This window comes from Camelus ferus, chromosome 3 (genome assembly GCF_009834535.1).
Source record: "Camelus ferus isolate YT-003-E chromosome 3, BCGSAC_Cfer_1.0, whole genome shotgun sequence".
In the NCBI taxonomy this organism is placed as follows: domain Eukaryota; kingdom Metazoa; phylum Chordata; class Mammalia; order Artiodactyla; family Camelidae; genus Camelus; species Camelus ferus.
The window spans coordinates 107,046,541-107,066,124 of NC_045698.1; the positions used below are offsets into that span (position 1 = coordinate 107,046,541).

A 19,584-nucleotide genomic window follows, 5' to 3' on the forward strand; every position below is an offset into this window, starting at 1 on the left:
CATCTTGTAAAATGCAAATTTTTTAGTTGACCCTTTAAGAAACCTTTCAGGGGCTCTCCACCGCCCTCAGAATAAAGTCCAAATTGCTTAGCGTTGCTAACAGGATCGTACAGGTTCTTTACTCCGGAAAACCTTTAGCGGCTTCTCTCCTCTGAGCCGGGTTCCCTCTGGTGCCCTCATAGCCCCAAACCCTCGTTCCGCAGTTTTGAGAGGTCTCAGCACAGCGCCCAGGTTTGTTGCATGAGTGACAGCGGGCAGGGACAGCGTCTTGATCATGACCCCAGCCCCTGGAGCTCAATAAATGCTGAAAAAGCGAGTGCCATACGGGAGTGAGGCTGGGGTGAGGGGTTGGGGGTAGCGGAGAGGGACGCTCCCACTTCGCTCCTGGGGACGCACCGGGGTCGCACCAGGATGTTGCCTGCGCCCCTTCGCCCCCAACAGAGGGGCTCCACGTGCTTCATCCCCAAACCTGTAAAATTTAACCAGAGCCCCTCCTGCAGGGTCACACGCCTGGAAAGAGAAGGAATCGAGGCTTGTCCCTGTATTTCCATATCAAATGCTCGTGGTGACCAACAGAGGGCCCAAGGAAACCCTAAGAGACGTGAACCGGACCAGGCTGGAGCGCCCCTTAGCCCCTGAACTGTTTCGGGAAAGCTTTGGGGTGTCCATATAGGAGTTTGACAAGCTCCATTTTTTAAGGTGGGATGACTTGAAGAAATAAGCCCCCGCACCCACAGCACTTAGAAATCTGCATGACAATGGTGGTGACGCACAGGCTGCTGCAAGAAGGCCCAAGCCGATGGGAGAATTTACAAACTACGGTTCCTAGGTGAACACCCACGAGCCGACCTGCAGAGCACTTGCCGAGAAGAGCAGGCTACAAATTGGTATTCTCAAACTCAACACTTCACGTGCGACCCTTTTACAATATCTCAGGTACACAGCGGGAGTCACTTTCTCCTGTGGCTTTCCTCGAACAGTTGTCCAACAATAGTGCTGACTAATCGTGAGAGCCAGCAAGTGCCCTTAGGCGGCCGCACGCTAATTAAAAAAAGTTGGAATAAGAAGGAAAAAAAAAAAAAAACCCGAGCAACGGGAAACTGCCAACTGGTTCTCCTGGTACCAAACTGTGCGGGAAAAGGCGGGAGAGGGGGCCTCAGGGGCCGCACCCAACAAGGGAAGAAAAGAAAGGAAAATGGACAGAAACCCGGGCCAGGAGTGCCTCAGAACCGCCCCAGAGGGCACGGCGGCCGGGGCGCTTGGTCCCCTCGGTACAGTCCAACCCCAGCGTCAATCAGCTCTTCCCGCGTTGCGATTGGCCGGGGGATCCCTTGGCCACCCTGGCGCCCACCTCCTAGCTGCTTGGGGTTTACTTCCCCAAAGTACACGGGCCCCACCTTGTGGAGCAACCGCTCCTGCCTGGAAAACGGATCTCCGCCCAGAGGAAGACGTTTTAACGAATGGGAGCGGTTCCATGCACTTATTGGCTACTGTGGATATCGGTCAAAGAACTTCCCACCTTCCTTCCTACAGTACCTTTTGTTATTGGTCTCCCTACCTGCCAATCCGTTACTAGGGAAACGAGCTCCTCACAGTCTCATAGGCATGAGTCAAAGCCAATCAAGAGCCACGCCTTCATCCTGAGTCAGTACCCAATTGCTGCTCGAAGAGTCCAGAGGACGCAGTCGGGATTGGCCACCAGTATGCCCGACCTGGCCGCAACAAGTTAGGCTGAATCGTCGTTATATAGCCCGGCGACGGAGCACGCGTGTGTGCGGACGCGTTTGCGTGAGGGGTTTCTACCTTCTCCCGTGCCGTGGAGCAGCGCTTGTTCCTCTCCCGCTCAGCCGTGCAGGTACGCCGGGGTGTGGGCGAGGTTGGGCGGCCCCGGGACGACGACGAGCTGGGGCGGTGGTGAGGGCGGAGAAGTCCGAGCGGTGACCGTACGAGGCGCGCCCCCCCTCCCCGCCCAACGGCCGCAGGCGCGCGCGGCGGGCGCACGGGCGCGCGGAGGCTCTGCGCCCCCCGCCCCCCATCCCGGCCGGCGCGCGGGGCCATGTCCGCCGCGTGCGCGTGCCGCGCCCAACGGCCACGCGGGGCGAGAGCGAGCCGCGGCCGCCGCCCGGGCCCAGGGTGATCTCGGGGGCTTGGGGCCCCGCGCGGCTGCTCGCCAGCTTTTCCGGCCCCCCCCCTTCCTCCCGCCAGGGGCCAGCCAAGATCTTCCTCCCCTGTCGGGTGCTCCAGGTTAGCCCAAACCAGAGGAGGCTTTTATTGGGGTGAGGGGTGGGGAGGACGTGAAAGTGGACTGAGAATTTCTCCACTCGGGAAGAAGTGCTGCTCCTAGGTTTCACAGGGAGTAAAAGGGGAGCAGCGAGGTCATGGGTTTGGAGTGATGGTAATAATGAACATTTTTCTAAGCCCTCGCTGTGTGCCAGGCACTGTGCTGAGCGACTTGAGTGCCTCTCCTTTCCTCCTCCAACGCCCCGGTAAGGTAGGTACGGTTATTCCCTCTTACAGCGGACTCGAAGGCCCAGAGGTGGAGTGACATGGTCAAAGGCACACACATCTTAAGGGCAGGTATTTGTTTGAACCCAGGTCACTTGACTCCTAGTCCCCGAGCCTGTTTTATTTTTTGTTCCAGCGCCCTGTGCGGCTCTAGGGCACCTTCGCCCCCAAGAGCACTAGTCTCGGGGGACAGTATTAACCTTGGAAGACTGACTGCGCGGCGTTCGTACTTGGGACTAGTTGTGGGCTTCCAGGGAGACGAGAGCTGGTCGTGCGATTATAACAAAGGCAAAGAAATCGTTAGGGCTTCCTTTCTACAGGTATTCCTACAGAGAGCTGATGGATGGGCTTTCCTGAAACCTTCTGGGAAAAGTATACAGTAAAATGATTAAGCGTAAGTGAACCTGCACAGTGTTCCTCGTCAAATTGGAAACTTAGAGCCTGATGATGGGAAATTCCCGCCAGCAGGAAGTCAGGCTCTGATACTGGATCTTGAATCTTTTTTCTTCTTCTTTTTGATTAGAGTAGACTTTTGAGAGAGACCTTCAAGAAAATAGTTCAACTTCCTCGTTTTACAGTTGAAGAAAATAAGGTTGCATAGCGATGGTTTCGTATCTGGCAACATGTATAAGTTAAAATTTGAAATTGGAGTAGAAAGCATGGTGCCCAGTTATAGTATAAATTTGACTCCCTGGAGCCTAAGCTAGGTGAATTACGGGTGCTTGAGATGGGCTCGGAAGTCTTAACCATTGTAGAGTTGGGATCTTCTCTGGATGTCTACATAGATACATTTAGCATTTGTATATGCTCCTGTTACATGCAAACGTGGAATACACCTTCCAAGACTTGAGTTTAAGTATTTCTAGTTAGTTATACTTGAGATTTTTAAAGGTTTAATGAAATAATAAATGTTCCTGTGTTGCAGAGCTGTATCATTACTTTGCATCACAAGTGTCTCTATTTGAGCTCAGATGGCAGTGAAAGTTTTGGGGCTAGCTCTCTGAATTAACTTTGATTGGAATGGCTTTCAGCCTTTTTTCTTTCTTTTTTTTTTAAAGAAATTTATTTTATGTATACAGATACTTTTTAGGTTTGGTCTTTAAGAATTTTTTTGCAGCCAGAGGGAACACATAATTTACATCCTTGTAAGTAAATTAAAAAGGTATGAGGAAGCTTAATACTTGCGTTTCCATTTACCCAGTAATTTCCATATTTCTTAACAGAAAGTAGCTGCAGATAAAAGATAAAAATATTTTTTGGAAAAATTCTTTGTTGGTGTTACCATGAATAACAAATTACTTTAGAATATAACATTGTTTTCCTTGGAACTTGCCTTCCTGTGGCAGTTCCAGTTACCTGTGTTTAGATACCAGTTAAGTATTGAATTAGCATTTTAAGTTAAATGTTAAAATGCTAATTTTATGACCTACATTTAAACTGTTAAGTTTGAGTCCAACTAATTATTCCTTGAGGTAAAATATATCAGAATGAAAGTTCCTTATGCATTGAGGGAAGTTTAGTTTCCCCTTAAGATATTTTAAAAACTACTGTTCTTGGCTTCAAGCTAGTGATTATCAGTTGGGTAGGAATGTGAAAACTGGTTTTTCACAGATTGGTAGCCCAGTTGATCTCTTATGCATTCATTTATCAAGAACAAATGAAATGAAGCAAATAGTGATAATATAAGGTTTGTCTGCCACCCACCCAAGCTAAGAATTACTTTTGTTGTTAAGTCCTTTCAGTCTCAGCTTTTGTATCTTCTAACTGGTAGAAAAGTAGGCAGTTCTTTGTTCTTTATTTAACTCACTTTGGTTGGCTGTTCTCAGCTGACAGTCTGTTAAAGGAACATCAGGAGATTTGGTAATGTTTGTTGGTGACCTACTTTGCAGCAGTTTTTTGTAATTTACATTATTTTTCATTTTTACTTTAACTTGTTTTAGTATTTCACCTGGAAAGTAGAGAGCAGAGATTAGTTTCAAATTTTTATAGGTTTGTGAATTGTGTGTGGTTCTTAGGATGGATGGGACAATTTTAAAAGATGACATTTAGTATAAAGCCTGAATGTGTGTCCTAAACCAATGTTTCTTTTTCTTTTTGCCAGTTTAATAAAATTACCTTCTTGATCTTTAAACATTTTGTCATTGGATTTTTTTTTTAAATATTTTAGAATTCAAATATGCATTGCATATTCATTTAATTGTGCTTTAAGATTGCCCTGGAATCAGTATTGTTAAAATGGTCACACTGCCCAAGGCAATCTACAAATTTAATGCAATCCCTATCAAATTACCCAGGACATATTTCACAGAACTAGAACAAATCATAATAAAATTTATATGGAACCATCAAAGACCTAGAATTGCCAAAGCATTACTGAAGAGAAAGAAAGAGGTTGGAGGAAGACTGCCCTGGACAAAACTTACTGACTTTACAAAGGGAGATAATAGTTAAAATAGGTAAGTGAGAAAAGAAAAAGCTTTTTTTTCCTCTCCTGGCTAGTCAGTTTTAACAGCTAGTGGGAAAAACCTTTAGTACAATACTATCCTTCCAGCCATGGAGTTAAATTTAGATTCGGCAACTGTAATCTCACTTATAGTAGGTGATGACACTGTGGTGGTTAACTAGGTTATGTTTTTAAATCTCAGAAATCAGCTTTCTGTTTATTTTTTTTAATACTGGACACCCTGGCCTTGGTTGGAGAGATGAATTGCAAGCCAGATGATAAGAGTTAGGAATAATCTGCATTTGAAGAATGGGAAGGAGGAGCTTTATAAAAGCAGAGTGTAGTTTAAAAGTTTTCTTCTAGGGTGTGGCCTTTGTAAATAAAATCAGATTTTCAGATGACTTTAAGTGATAGATTTCCAGTTCTGCCATCTGGCCAGTTTGTCATGTCGTGTTGCTTAGCTATTTAGCCTGTATGCTGTATTGCAGGTATTTGATAAAAAATAAATTATTAGAGAGGGTTCAGAGAAGAAAGCTGACTTCTTGGATGGGACACACTTCCACTTAGTAGGAATGTCTTCCCGGTGGCTACTAACTTAAGTGGCTTTGTAGCAGTGTCATTGTGTCTTTGCATGGCCTTTTATGTATTTTTAAAGTGCTTTCACACATCTTTATTTGTAAGAACTGTTGCCCTGAAACCCAAATAATTGTCTAACCTGTTTTGTAAAGCATGTGGTATACCAAGTTAGGAACATAGACAGCTATGTGGTAGAGGTTTCCTTATTCAAAAAACTTTGAGGGTTCCAGAATCTTCGAAGCCATGAGTGACACCTACCTGCCCTTCCAGGTTTTGTACACTGTGTCTCACTCATACCCAATGTTTGTGGACTCTTGAGCTTGCTCTTAGGGATTCCTGACATGTGTCCGCCTATGCTTTATGGGATCTAAAGGATGGAAAATTCATGTTTTTAAGGAATTTCATAGTTGAGGAATTTGTATTGACTATAAAGTATTTATCTTGGTGAGAAAAGACTGATTGTTGCTTATTAACCTGACTAGCTTTTAACTTTGGAAGGGATGCTAGAAACCAAAAAAGTTAGTGAATTGTTAAGTTTCCCAATTCTTGTCTTGAATTTTTTTCTTTCGAAGAAACTTGTTTTTGAGGTAATTTTCAATTTACAGAGGAGTTGTAATACATATCTTGTATATCCTTCACACAACTTCCCTAATGTTAACATCTTACAAAATCATGGTACATTTATCAAAAATAAATTAACATTGATAAAATACTGTTAACTGAAGCATTGACCTTACTTGGATTTCCTTAGTTTTTCCACTGATGTCGTTTTTCTATTCCGGGATCCAATCCAAGATACCACATTACAGTTAGACCTCATGTCTCTAGTTTCTCTCTGATCTGTGACAGTTTCTTGTACTTCTTTGTCTTTAATGACCTTGACCCTTGACCTCAATTTGGGTATACTTGGTGTTGAGTAAACTGAGGTTATGGATTATTGGGAAGAATACCACAGAGGTGACTTAACCTTCTTACCACACATGGGACACATAATGTTTCTGGTTGAATTTAACCTTGACCACTTGATTAAAGTGGTATCTACCAGGTTAGTATGTTTTTCCTTTGCATATTCTTTTTATTAGAAGCTAGTTACCAAGGGAGGAGAATATTTGAATTTGTGGACCTGTATTAAAGCTCCCACTATTGTTATTAAGCATTTGGTGGGAACACTTTGAACTTATGCAAATATTGTGTTTCTCTCAAGTTTCCCCCCTTATTGAGCATTTATTGATGGGTCTTGCTTGCCACTGTGATTGTTGTGTTCTCATGATGATCCTTTATTTCCCTTCTTCCTTCTACATCGTTTGGAATTCTTCCGTAAGAAAGATTTGTCTCTTCCCGTTATATTTTATTATTTTATTAGTCTTATTAAGACTTTATTTTCCCATATTATTAGGACTATTTACCCATTATTTATTTGTTTTTATTTTTTTAGTTATTTATATCAGCATGGGCTTATGGATATTCTTTGGGGTTGTAATCCAGTGTTTTCCTAACTTATTTTTGCTTTTTTACTTACTGTTTTATTGCTTGAAATGTTCCAGTTTTGGCTCTTGTGTCCTTTTGATGTTCCCCAAGGTTTTTTGTTGTTGGTTTTTTTTAATTAAGCATTATCTTTCTTTATCAGATACTTTAGACTCATCTTGTATTTTGCCTGTCCAAGCCCTAGAATGAACCATTTCTCCAAGGAGTTGTCAGGAAGGGTTTTGAAGGGAGGTGACAGGTGGTAAATGTGAGGAGTCTGGAGAACAGATTGAACAGTAGTAGATCCAGTGATGGTTATACTGCTCTTGCTCTGAGCACAGACACTGGTTTCAGTATCAGTTTTTCTGGTTCTGGGAAAACATTAATTTCGCTGGTAATTAAACCAAATTTCAAATGTTTGAATACTACATAGCATAACCTTTCTACAAAATTTACAACAGTTTACTATGTACTTATATTAGTACACAAAAACCCTTGCTGTTTATTTTTCCTTAGTGTTTCTGATAAATTATTAAAGTAGAGTAAAAAGACCCTTTAAATACCATTGTACTCAGAATTGACTGTTAACATTTTGCATCACTCTTAAGTTTGAATTTTTTTTCTATGCAGGTTTCCATTCCTTTCTCTTCCACTGAGACAATCTTTTGTCTTTCCGAGCTGTTTCACATGTGGGTTAAAAATTTTTTTAAATGGCTTCATTGAGATATAGCTGACATACAATAAACTGCACGTATTTTAAGTGTACAGACTGATAGCTTTTGGCATTGTTGATACCTGTGAAACTGTCACAATCAAGACAGTGAAAAGGCCTATCACCCCAGAAGTCTTCTCACACCCCTTTGCGAAATCCCCTCTACTATCCACTCACCCTCCTCTTCTGCCCCCAAGAATCCCTTATCTGCTTTCTGTCACTGAAAACCAGTTTACATTTTCTATAATTGTTATGTAAATGGATCATACAACATGTACTTTAATAAAAAAAAATTGCTGAATAGTGCTGTTCTGTAAATATACCACAATTTGTTTATCCCTTCACCAGTTGATGGATATTGGTTTGTTTCAGCTTTTCGCTATTACAAATAAAGCTTTAAGAAACTTAACTGCCTGAAAAAGTGGTTGTACCATTTTACATTTCCTACCAGCAGTGTTTTAGGGTTCCATTTCCTCAAGATCCTGGCCAGCACTGTATGGTCAGCCTTTTTTAGTTTTAGTCATGCTGACAGGTGTGTAGTGGTACCTTATTGTGGTTTTAATTTGCATTTCTATGATTACTAATGATGTTGAAGTTCATCCTTTTTCATCTGCTTATTTGGTATTCGAGTAATTTCTTAGATGAAGTGTCTCTTTTGCTCATTGCTTTGCAAATATTTATTCCAAATGTGCTTTGCCTTTTCATTTCTCTTAGTATCTTTTGCAGAGCAAAACGTTTTAATTTTGATGACATTCACATTATCAGTCTGTTCTCTTACAGATCATGTTTTTGGTGTTGAGTCTAAAAATGACTCAAGGTCATGCAGATTTTCTTTACTTGTTTTATGGTTTTAGGTTTTACCTAAAAGCATTGAGTTAAATTTTAATATACCATGAGGCCTGAATTGAAGTTCTGTTTATTTCTGTATATGGATATGCAGTTGTTCCAGCACCATTTGTTAAAAAGACTACCCTTTTTCTACTGAATTGTATGCATTTTTGTTGGAAATCAGTTGTCCATTTATGTCAGTATATTTATTCTGTTGCATGGCTCTATTTGTATATTTTTACATCCAGACTATTTTTAAAATAATATATGCATCTATGAATAATAGCTGGTATTATTTTGTATATACTAAAAACTTAAAACATTTAAAAGCTATCATACAGTACATATTTGGCAACTGACTTTGTTTTTGAGATCTAGTTCATGCCGACTTTATGACTGCTATAAATAGGGTGACTTATGTCTTGTTTCCCAGGAACAGTCCTAATTCAGTCCAGTTAACCTGGCATAATTATTGTACCACTTTTCAGTCTTTTAAATGCCTATATGATTACAGAAGTTTCCATGACGTGAATAAACCGCAGCTTAATCCATTTCCCATTTGATGGACATGTGGGTTGTTACCTGTTTTAGGTTTTAGAAATAGAGTGGCACTTAATTTCTCTGTTTACGTCTTGTGTGCAAATGAGTGAGTTTCTCTTGTGTATGTATCTGTCTTTTGACATTTTAATATTTTGGGCGATCTCCTGTGAGAACTGCTAAGTTTTAATATACATTTTGTTAGTTACTTAGTTTTATTGCCTGTGTACTTTCCTGAGAATTGCCTATTCCATTTCCTTTGTTTTTCTCTTAGGTTATTATTTTAGTGATCTGTTTGGGCATTCTGTATCCATTCTGGATACTAATCTCTTATAGTATGATGCTGTGGTTTTTAATTTACAATGGATACTTCGAGATCTTGAGTTAAGACATTTTGCTATTTCGATTTCATTAGAAAGAGTAGGCTCTACTAGTTAAAAATTCAGGTGGATTATAGTTGGTGTTCATATGTCCCTGCTCTTGGAACATAAATGCTCAAGGCTTTTTTAGGCTCAGTTAAAAGAAGCACCTTTAACATTTCTCTGCGTTCCAGCGAAATTATTGATGTGGAATTTTTTTTTAAGTTGCCATGCAATCTAGTAATTTGAGATTAAGTGGATATTTTGAAAGTTAAGGGAGTATTTCACAAATCAGGGTCAACTAGTGAAAAATAAATCCGTGATTATGTTAATCTGTGATGTTGACATTTCTGTGTATATTTTTTTTAGGATAGCACTCACTGATGTGTGGTTTACAAATATAGTAAGAAAAGTATAAAAATTAAATTCTTCTTGTAGGTAACTAATAACAATTCTGTTGCCTCAAACTTTGCTTTCCTATTCTGTAAAGTACGTTAGTCATGCTTTTGTTTGCTTTGATGGACCCTAAGATCATCACAAAATGATGCTGTTGGAAAGCTTACAGTATTAAGGCCAAAAGCAAATCTTTCCTAAAATTGGAAAACTTCAGAAAATATTCTGATATAATCCTTTTAAAAAACAAAGTAAATAGATGTTGTAAGACAAATTTAAAGATGAAACCAGAGCTTTTTAGGAGTTGGCTTAGCTCTTAGACCTTAGCCCTGAAAGTTGGGAGAAAGTAACCAGATGGAAACTTCCTGCACCATGAAAAAGTTGAAATTGGACCATCTATATCTGCTGCTAGTAAACACAGAGATGTTCTGTGGTCCTCAGATCTTTTGAAGTACCGAGTTTGTACTAATTAAAGTCAGAGTGGAGTAAATTTATGGAATTACAAACTAAAAGAATTTTTAAAGATCATTTCCTTTTAAGAGGTAAAATATGTAGGGTAACATACCATTAATTATTGGACCTGGTACCCTTTGCTGTGTTTTTATTTTATTCTGAAAGTAATGTATGTTCATCACAGGACATTCCAGCAATTCAGAGGTCTATACATTTTTTCTCTTTAATAGCTACATAGTATCGCATTAAAAATATTCTATATCTATTACATGAAACAATATAATTTCCTATAACACAGCTATAGTGCAACAATGAATACTTTTATTCATTATGTTTATATATGTTCTTATACCTTATGTTGTATGTATTTACACCTTGTGGTTTTTATGTAGTAATTTTTGTATGGACTGTTTCATACAGAATTCCCCTTTCATCCCCCCCTCCCCCCAAGAAACCAAAAACCAACAACCAACCAGGAGTGGTCAGTGTTCTCAGTTTTTACGTTGCACCAGATTATTACTAGCTCAGGAGCACAAGCAGTGAATGGTATTAGAATTTTCCCCAGTGAGAACTTATCAAAGAAATTTGGAGGTTTCCCTTTGTTGCGTGTCAAGTACTCATTTACTGCTTTAAAATAGAATACTTGGTTTCAAAGTTCATTTGCCATACTTTACTGGTCTTGGATTTATCAGTTCGGTTAGAACTGGTAAACTGAAGGTCATGTTTACTATCTTTGCTTCAAGTATTTTTTTTTTAAGTGCTTTTTTCTTAATTTTATTTATTTAAAAAGAGCAGTAATGGGGATTGAACCTAGGACCTTGTGCATGCTGGGCACATGATTTACCACTGAGCTAGCTATGTCCACCCATCTTTTTTTTTTAATGCTTTTTTTGTGTAAGCTTTTTGGGGGGAAGTAATTAGATTTATTTATTTATTTAAAAATTTTAAACATTTTAATTCTTTGCTACGCATGTGTTCTACCACTGAGCTCTATCCTCTCCTCCCCTTTTTAAAAAATTTCAGCACACTTGCTTTTAATCAAAAGTGTCTTGTATACAGATTTGATCCTCTCCATTTAGCATTAAGGGGCTTCCTTAAGTATTTTTTTCTTTTAATTCCTTAAGTATTTCTAAGTGGCCTTGTTTACTTCTTGAGGCCAAGAACTGTTCTTTCTTTCCCCTTCCCCTAATGTAGGACCTTTTCAGTATTTCTTGAAAAAAATTTTAAGGGAAATTTGAAAACGTATTTTCTGTCCCTATCATAGAGTACAGTTTTGGCATATTACGACATTCACAGTATTACAAACTTGGATATAAAATTAGTGGAAAATAAATTTCCTTTGGTGAAAGTGAGTGATTACCTTCCTCCCTCCCAGGTCCTGTTTGTTTCATCACTCATCTTTCTAGACTACAGTGATTTCAGTTTTTATCATTCTTAGGAATACTGTTTTTGAGTGATTTGTGATACATACTGCAAAAGGTTTATCCTGTCAGTCTGAAAGCTGTATTCCAAGAGAGTGATGTCCAAATTGGAATTACTTGGAATGTTCAGGGAACTTACTTTGTTTTGGGAGAGTGGCAGATATCTTTTAGAAAGTCTTCGAGTCTTCACAAGGGCATGGGGAAGGGGGAATTGCTGTTGATAATTAAAGTAATAAGACTATGTATTTAGTCTCCTATTTCTGATTTTGGTACGTGCTTCATAGTCCAACCAATAATGCATCCATTGGCATATGCTGTTATATAGGGAACAGCCAGAGTCTCCATAGATGTACAAAATTGTAAAACCTTTCCTAAAAGGACAGTGTTTCAGTATTTAATAAATGAGGGAGAATCTTAGGAACTTTTTAGCATGTCTTTTCATTGATATACATAGTTGATAATTGTCATAGTGGGTCAGTAACTGGTAGAACCTCATCATTTGATTTTGTTTACTTTCATTATTTTAGATTTGATAGAATTTAGAGTTCTAATGAACCAGGGTGGGATTAATGTATTCTCAGAAGATGTGATGTTAGTTTACATGTTTGTCATTGCTTCTGTTTTATGTTTCGGGCAGAAATAAAGATGGAAATTTCAGGTAAGTGATTTAGCAAATAAAATTTTTCTAATGAGGATTGAGTCTCTTTTATAGACTCAAATATTTTGGGCTCAAATCACCAAAATTTTCTGCATTTTCTTTGTTACTGAGAATGGTCATCAGATAGATAAGGTTATTCACAGAACTTTCAGTGTGTGATTTTAGATTACTGAAGATCTTCACTTAACATTTTGTAGTCACTGGTGCTGTTGGATGGTTCAGTATTAATAATTCTAATATATTTTATGGTGTCTTAAGGATTATTTTTTTTCATGTGGAAGCATTTTTATTTTGATTTTGTGAGACATACTTTACAAACAATAAAATTACAGAATTTAAGGGTCCTGTTTGAAAAGTTGGTTTTATGCAGGTAACCATCACTCAGATAAGAACATTTCTCCCTCCAGCTAGTTTCTCTCGGGTCGTTTCCAGTCTGTTCCCTCTTAGGCAACTACTTTATGATTTCTAGCACCTTAGCTTAGTTTTCATAGTAATTGAAAAAAAAATGTTGTATCTGCTGTCAGTCTGAATTCTGGAAAACTGGACAGTTCAACGTGGCAAATAGATGATTAGAAATCTGTTTAGCTCATAAAGTTCTAACCTCCATGTGTGTTGAGAATGTTGAATGAAAGAAAGTTTTTATTCCTGTTATGTGTCAGACACTCAAGTTTTGGGGCTTACCTAAGAAAAGTTACATAAGGAGTGGTCTTTAAAAAACTTAACTCTTAGGAAGAAGCTTGTCTCCTTCTTTCAAAATGTTATTTTTATCCAACCGTGACTTATGTAAAATTCTAGAAGCCTTTGGCTATTTTAATTTAGGAAATCAGTCTTTTTTTTTTTTTTTTTTTTACATTTAAGCAATATTGTTCCTTTTCACTAATGTGCTATGTGTATTTACACACACAGAATATTACTTTTTCTTTTTTTTAAATTATAATTGATGGGAATATTTTTAAACAGTGCTACCATTTCCCTTGTGCTGATTGGGAAATTTGGTTGATATTTGTTATAGAAGAGCTTAAAGGAGAGATTTGAGGAGCTGGAGCTTCCACTTCAGTGAACCATGTAGTATTGGCAGTGTGAATGTCAGCCTTTGGAGGATGCAAAGCTATTGGAGGAAACCCAGATGACTGACATTAACTCGTATGAATTATCTAGATAAGCTCAAAGAAAGGGAAAGGAGAAGTTCTAGGACTGATGAATAAATTTTTATTTTTCTTACCTTTGGTATATAACCTAGAGGATTTTCATCATTCTCCATGGGAAGATTGGATGTGAGAAGTAATATTTGATAAAATATTACTTCGAAATTATTATTATAATGAGACTCCATGGCAGTATCAATGATGCAGTTAGATTGCTGTTCTTAGTCTAATTTCTTAGATTTTGGTGAAACGGGTAGTAAATGGGACAGGTATTTAAGAAGAATGCAGAAATGCAGTAAGTGAAGATAAACATCTCCACACATTGTATGTGCAAGAGTTGACCAACCAAACTCAATCTGTTTTGCCCATCCTTTAAGGAGACTGAAATAAAATTTCTCTCCTTTTCCCTTTATGCTGTAATTACACATGCCTCCATTTGCTTTTATGTTTAAGTTCAGAATGATTTTATCTTCTCAAATGAAAAGTTGGATTATCCCTTGCCAAATATTTTTTTTGAAAGGTTTTGTTTTGTTTTGTTTTGTTGAAGTATAGTTGGTTTATTACAATGTGTTAATTTCTGAAGTACAGCATAGTGATTCAGTTATATATATATTCCTTTTTATTATAGGCTATTACAAGAGATTGAATATAGTTCCCTATGTTATACAGTAGGACCTTGTTGTTTCTTTTATGTATAGTGGTCAGTATCTGCAAGTCCCAGACTCCCAGCTTATCCCTCCCCCCACTCTTTCCCCACTGGTAACCATAAATTTGTTTTGTTTTTTTCCGACAATAACTGACAGTAATTGAGAACTTACTGTGTGCTAGGTGCCTTTCATTTTTAAAATTTATTTATTTTTATTGAAGTATAGTTGATTTAAATGCTGTATTAGTTTCATATGTACAGCAAAGTGATTCAGTTATGCATATATATTCTTTTTCAGATTCTTTTCCATTATAGATTATTACAAGATACTGAATACAGTTCCCTGTGCTATATAGTAGGTCCTTGTTTATTTTATATATAGTAGTGTGTATATGTTAATCTCAAACTCCTAATTTATCCGTCCCCCTCACCCCTTTCCCCTTGGTAACTATAGTTTGTTTTCTATGTGAGTCTATTTCCAGTTTGTTAGTAAGTTCACTTGTTATCTTTTTTTTTTTTTTAGACCACATATAAGCAATATATATTTGTCTTTCTCTGACTTACTTCCCTTAATATAAATAATATCTAGGTCCATCCATGTTGCTGCAAATGGCATTATTTCATTTTTTTAATGGCTGAGTCCACCACACACACGCACATGCACACGCACACGCACACACACACAAAACATCTTCTCTATCCATTCATCTGTCGATGGGCATTTAGGTTGCTTCTGTATCTTGGCTATTGTAAATAGTGCTGCTGTGAACACTGGGGTGCATGTATCTTTTTGAATTAAGAGTTTCCTTTGGATATATGCCCAGGAGTGGGATTGCTGGATCATGTGATAACTCTATTTTTAGCTTTTTAAGGAACCTCAATACTGTGTTCCATAGTGGCTGCACCAATTTACATTCCCACCAAAAGTAGGAGGGTTCCTTTTTTTTCCAGATGCCTTTCTTAACACTCAGCAATACTAACTTTAAAGTCATAATTTCAAGGTCATAGGGATTTTTTTATTGCGTTAAAAACATCTTGTTTGTTACCTTTTGCCTGTTCTATTTTCTTATTTTTGGTCCTGTTATAAACTCAGAATATTTAGAATTTTTAGTTTCTGTGTTTTCTTTTTCAAAGATACTCTAAATTTCTATAGTTTGGCCAAAAATATGATAATATGTTCCTTTATGTCAAAGGCATACATATTGACTTAACACCCTTGAATCTAATATTGTCATAAATAAAAATATGTTGTAATGTTACAACTGGAGCAATCTTTTTGGGGGGACTGTTAGTTGGGTTTATTTAATTAGCTTTTTAATGGTGGTACTGGGGGTTGAACATAGCACTATACCAGTGAGCTATACCATCCCACCCCACTGACAATTGAAATGATCTTGAGTTTAATAGCTTAGAAAAATTACGATAGGATGCATATTGGAATTGTGTACTTTTGAGGTTCTTATATTCAGCTTAAGAAAATTGAATATTGGTAATAATGATGGACTAATTCTTTGTAGTGACTTTTTCCTCTAGCATTCATCTGATTGCAGTAAATTTGAATGTCTAAAATCTCACTGATGTATGTGGGTTTTGTTTGTTCTAATACTGTTTATTCCTTTTGAAACCCAAGAATTGCTGGCATGATCTTTTTAGTTCATGAGGTGATTTTAGCTAAATGATTCAGTCTTCTGCCCTGCCACTTTTCCCCCTTGTACTGGATCTTTCAGGTTGAACATATTTGACGTTTTTCCCCCAGGTTGAATCGACCAAAGCAATGGTTATGGAGAAGCCTAGTCCCCTGCTGGTCGGGCGGGAATTTGTGAGACAGTATTACACACTGCTGAATCAGGCCCCAGACATGCTACACAGGTAAAACTTTTGTTTCCTGGGCATCATCTAATTCTGTGTTTTATTATGTAGGTGCTTACGCTTGAGATTCTTATTCATCATGCACCTTGTAGGGTTGTTGCATTATAGTGTTTTGTACATAAGTACCGAAAAGTGATGACTGTTAAAATTATGTAATAATATTAAATAGAATGTACTAATGTTTAAAAACTGGACTGTTAACTATACATTATCAGAAAAATAATGCCTGGAAATGTAAAATGTTTATGCTTTTGTTTTTGCCGTTTTTTGTTTTGCTGTTCTTGGTGAATCATAAATTTAGTAAGAATGCATATTGAAGATATAAGACTGTTCTTGTAGTGACTTACTTTTGTGTTGGTATGCTTTAAAATATTGGGTATCTTTTTAGTGGAAATGATTTATGCTTGTAAATTAAAACAGATGTATGAAATAAACATGAAAGTCTTTAGTAAAACAGTGCTAACAATTTTTCTGTGTATATGCCAATATTTTTAATATACTATGTTTTAGCTTTTTTACTTGAAAATCTGTAATCATCTTACAAAGGTAGTACACATACCACATTAATTTTAGTATAATTTTAGTATTCAGAGTTTTTATTTTCCAGAGGTGTAGCTTATACTTAATCTCTTAATGATGAATATGTAAGTTACTTCCATTAATTCCTCCTACAAACAATGCTGCATTATACAAAACTCTTGTCTATATATGTGAACTTAAAATATTTCTTAGAAATTTCAAAATGTGTATTTGTCAGACCAGAACTATTTTTTCCTCTGTACTCTGCCGATTGCATATTGTATACCACGTGATTATTAGGTGTAAAAGAATATTTGTAAATTGTGTTGAGTCCTGACTCTGAAAATGTAAAATATCTCTTGTATTTTTTTTTTAAGGCTTCACAATTTCTGGAACACTTCCCTTTTTACTCTTGATCTTTATAAAAACCTTTTAGTAAGGCATTGTAGGAGAGCTAACTTCATTTTACAGGTAAAGATGCTAAGAGGTTAAAAATTTGTTGGTATTCACACTTAGTAAAGTGATAGAATAAGTCTCTCAACTTTTTTTCTTTCTCCCTTTTCGTTGTATTTTTTCTTAAAATTGTATTCTGTGCCCTTTGCAGTTAGACAAATTTGGAATTTAAAATGGAGCAGGAGATGAAAGAAACTAACCATATACATTAATATATTTCTTGGTCAATGTTGTTATTTATTGATTCAAACAATCCTTTTTTCACATTTAATTTCTAAGGTACAATGAAAGGTGGCTTAGCCAGCAATGAACTGATTGGCTAACATGCAGCCTCTCAGTGACTTTAAAAGTTGTAAGGTAGATTTGAGACCTACATGGGCCCAGATCTGTCCCTTTTTGAGGGGCAGAGGAAAGTACAATCAGGATGCAGAATGACATGAATAAGCTTGTATGTGAAAACTTTTTCATCTGATCAAGAAATCCTAATAGTGGTTATCCCCTGAGTTAGGGCATTTCCCCTGTGTATGTGGTTAGGATAGGGTTGGCACTTTCCTAATTGAGTATTGTAATGAAGATGAAGTAGTTGAGGATATAGATGAATTAAAGCTATGAAGAGTTAAGTCTGAACATGTTGATGCATCAGCAGAAATTGTTGGAAAACTCCTTAGACCCATCTATCTGCCTGAGTTACTGGGTTTTTAATGGGAATTCAACACATGTATTCTCAGATATAAAAGGACTCTCAAATCTGTGGAGAATATAGATGTCCTCGTCTGTATCAAAACTGTCTGTTTTCCCCTTGAGTGAAAGCAAGGGCTTGTATTTTAAGTGGTCTTTCTGACATGAACTACCAAATCCTTCCCAACACAATTGTCCTGAGACCTGGAACTTGTGACTTGTGGGGGGAGGGGGGAAATGTTCTGCTTCCTTGACCAAATTCATTCCCATTGTGCAAATACTGTGACATGTAGGGGATGGATGTATGATTTGTATACAAAGATGAAAAGAGAAACACATTCCAGCCTCCAAGAACGTACCAGTGAGGCAGATGGGTACCAAACATGAACAGTAAATACGTGGTCTTAGGATACTTAAAGATGTCAAATATCTTCTTGTTTTACAGATTTTATGGAAAGAACTCTTCTTATGTCCATGGGGGATTGGATTCAAATGGAAAGCCAGCAGATGCGGTCTATGGACAGAAAGTAAGCATAACAAGCTTTATGTAAGCTGTTAAGTAACTAGAACATAACCCATAAAATTGAAGTGGATACATGCTTAATAGAGTTATTGATATTTGAAGATCAAATCTATTTGAAGAAGATCAACTTCTATTTGGAAATTTAGGTATTCAGTAACTATTTGATTTATATGATAGTCATTGAAGAGCTTATATTGTCATTTTTGTTCATTTTGTATGATATATTTTGAAGTTTTTTTGTTAGGAGATAATTGGTTTTAGTATGAGGATCACCTGTTGTAAACATTTTTAGGTATATTAATTCAGGACAGTAATTTTAAAAGTCTCAAGGTGGTCACTGGGAATGTAGTGTACAAATTACAGTGGGGTCCGTGTAGTTTGTAATTTGAATATGTGTAGGTAAATTCTCTATGTTTGCTGTGTTAGAAAGTTAGTTGTTCTTGAGGGCTGTGTAAATTTTGAGTCCTTACCTCTTGTCTTAATTCCTTAGGAAATCCATAGGAAAGTGATGTCACAAAACTTCACCAATTGCCACACTAAGATCCGCCACGTCGATGCTCATGCCACTCTGAATGATGGCGTGGTGGTCCAGGTGATGGGCTTGCTCTCTAATAACAACCAGGCTTTGAGGAGATTCATGCAGACTTTTGTCCTTGCTCCTGAGGTATGAACAAAGAAACAATGAACGGTTTGAAACTGTAAATTTACAGAAAAGTTGCAATAATAGTACTGTAGTAATTCCTACATATATCTGACCTAGAGCCACTGTCAACATTTGCCCGCTTGTTTATAATTCTTTTTCTACTTACCTGTCATTTTTAATTCTAAACCTTTTGAGAAGTTGGAGATATGATACCTAGTTATCCTCAGATACTCAAGTGAGCATTTCCTAAGAGTAAGGAACTGCCTTCCATACCATAGTATAGTTACCAGGTTCAGGAAGTATTGATACAATACCATTATCCATCTGCAGTCCATATTTAAATTTTGGTAGTTGTCCCAATAATAATCTTTATAGTAATTTTTTTCCTCTTGTGCGAGATTCAGTCTAGGCTTACATGTTGTTCATAGCTGTGTTTTCTATTGAAGCTCCTTTAATCTGCTTTAACTCATTAATCTTGGTTTTCAAGGTGTTCACATGTTTAAAGAGGACACAAGTTTCTGTGTAGAATGGCTCAGTTTGAATTATCTGATACTTCCTTGTGGTTAGGTTTAGGTTATGTCTTTTGTACCTCATATTAGGCTCTTGATGTCATTTAGTCTATTAGTATTTTTACTTTCCTCATTAATAAGTAAATTGTGGGTCAGTCTTTGAGACTGTGCACATACTCTGTTCTTCATCACGCTTGTAGGCACTCTTTAGCATTCACTGATACTTGCCAGAATCAGCTGCTACTTTGAT

General features: G+C 37.5%; 1 protein-coding gene across 2 annotated transcripts in view; it reads left to right on the forward strand.

Annotated features, from left to right (window-relative positions):
• Window positions 1-1,617: 1,617 nt before the first annotated feature.
• Window positions 1,618-19,584, forward strand: part of G3BP1 (G3BP stress granule assembly factor 1) — a 34,273-nt gene continuing 16,306 nt past the window's right edge. Inside the window, exons 1-4 of one of the 2 annotated variants that reach the window (XM_006174612.3) lie at window positions 1,618-1,855; window positions 15,897-16,009; window positions 18,105-18,186; window positions 18,673-18,846. In XM_006174612.3, the coding sequence (XP_006174674.1) occupies window positions 15,915-16,009; window positions 18,105-18,186; window positions 18,673-18,846 (351 nt within the window). In that variant the 5' untranslated portion in view covers window positions 1,618-1,855; window positions 15,897-15,914. Of the gene's footprint in view, window positions 1,856-2,220; window positions 2,245-15,896; window positions 16,010-18,104; window positions 18,187-18,672; window positions 18,847-19,584 lie in introns of those variants that run through there. The other variant, XM_032477150.1, reaches the window with a different exon arrangement.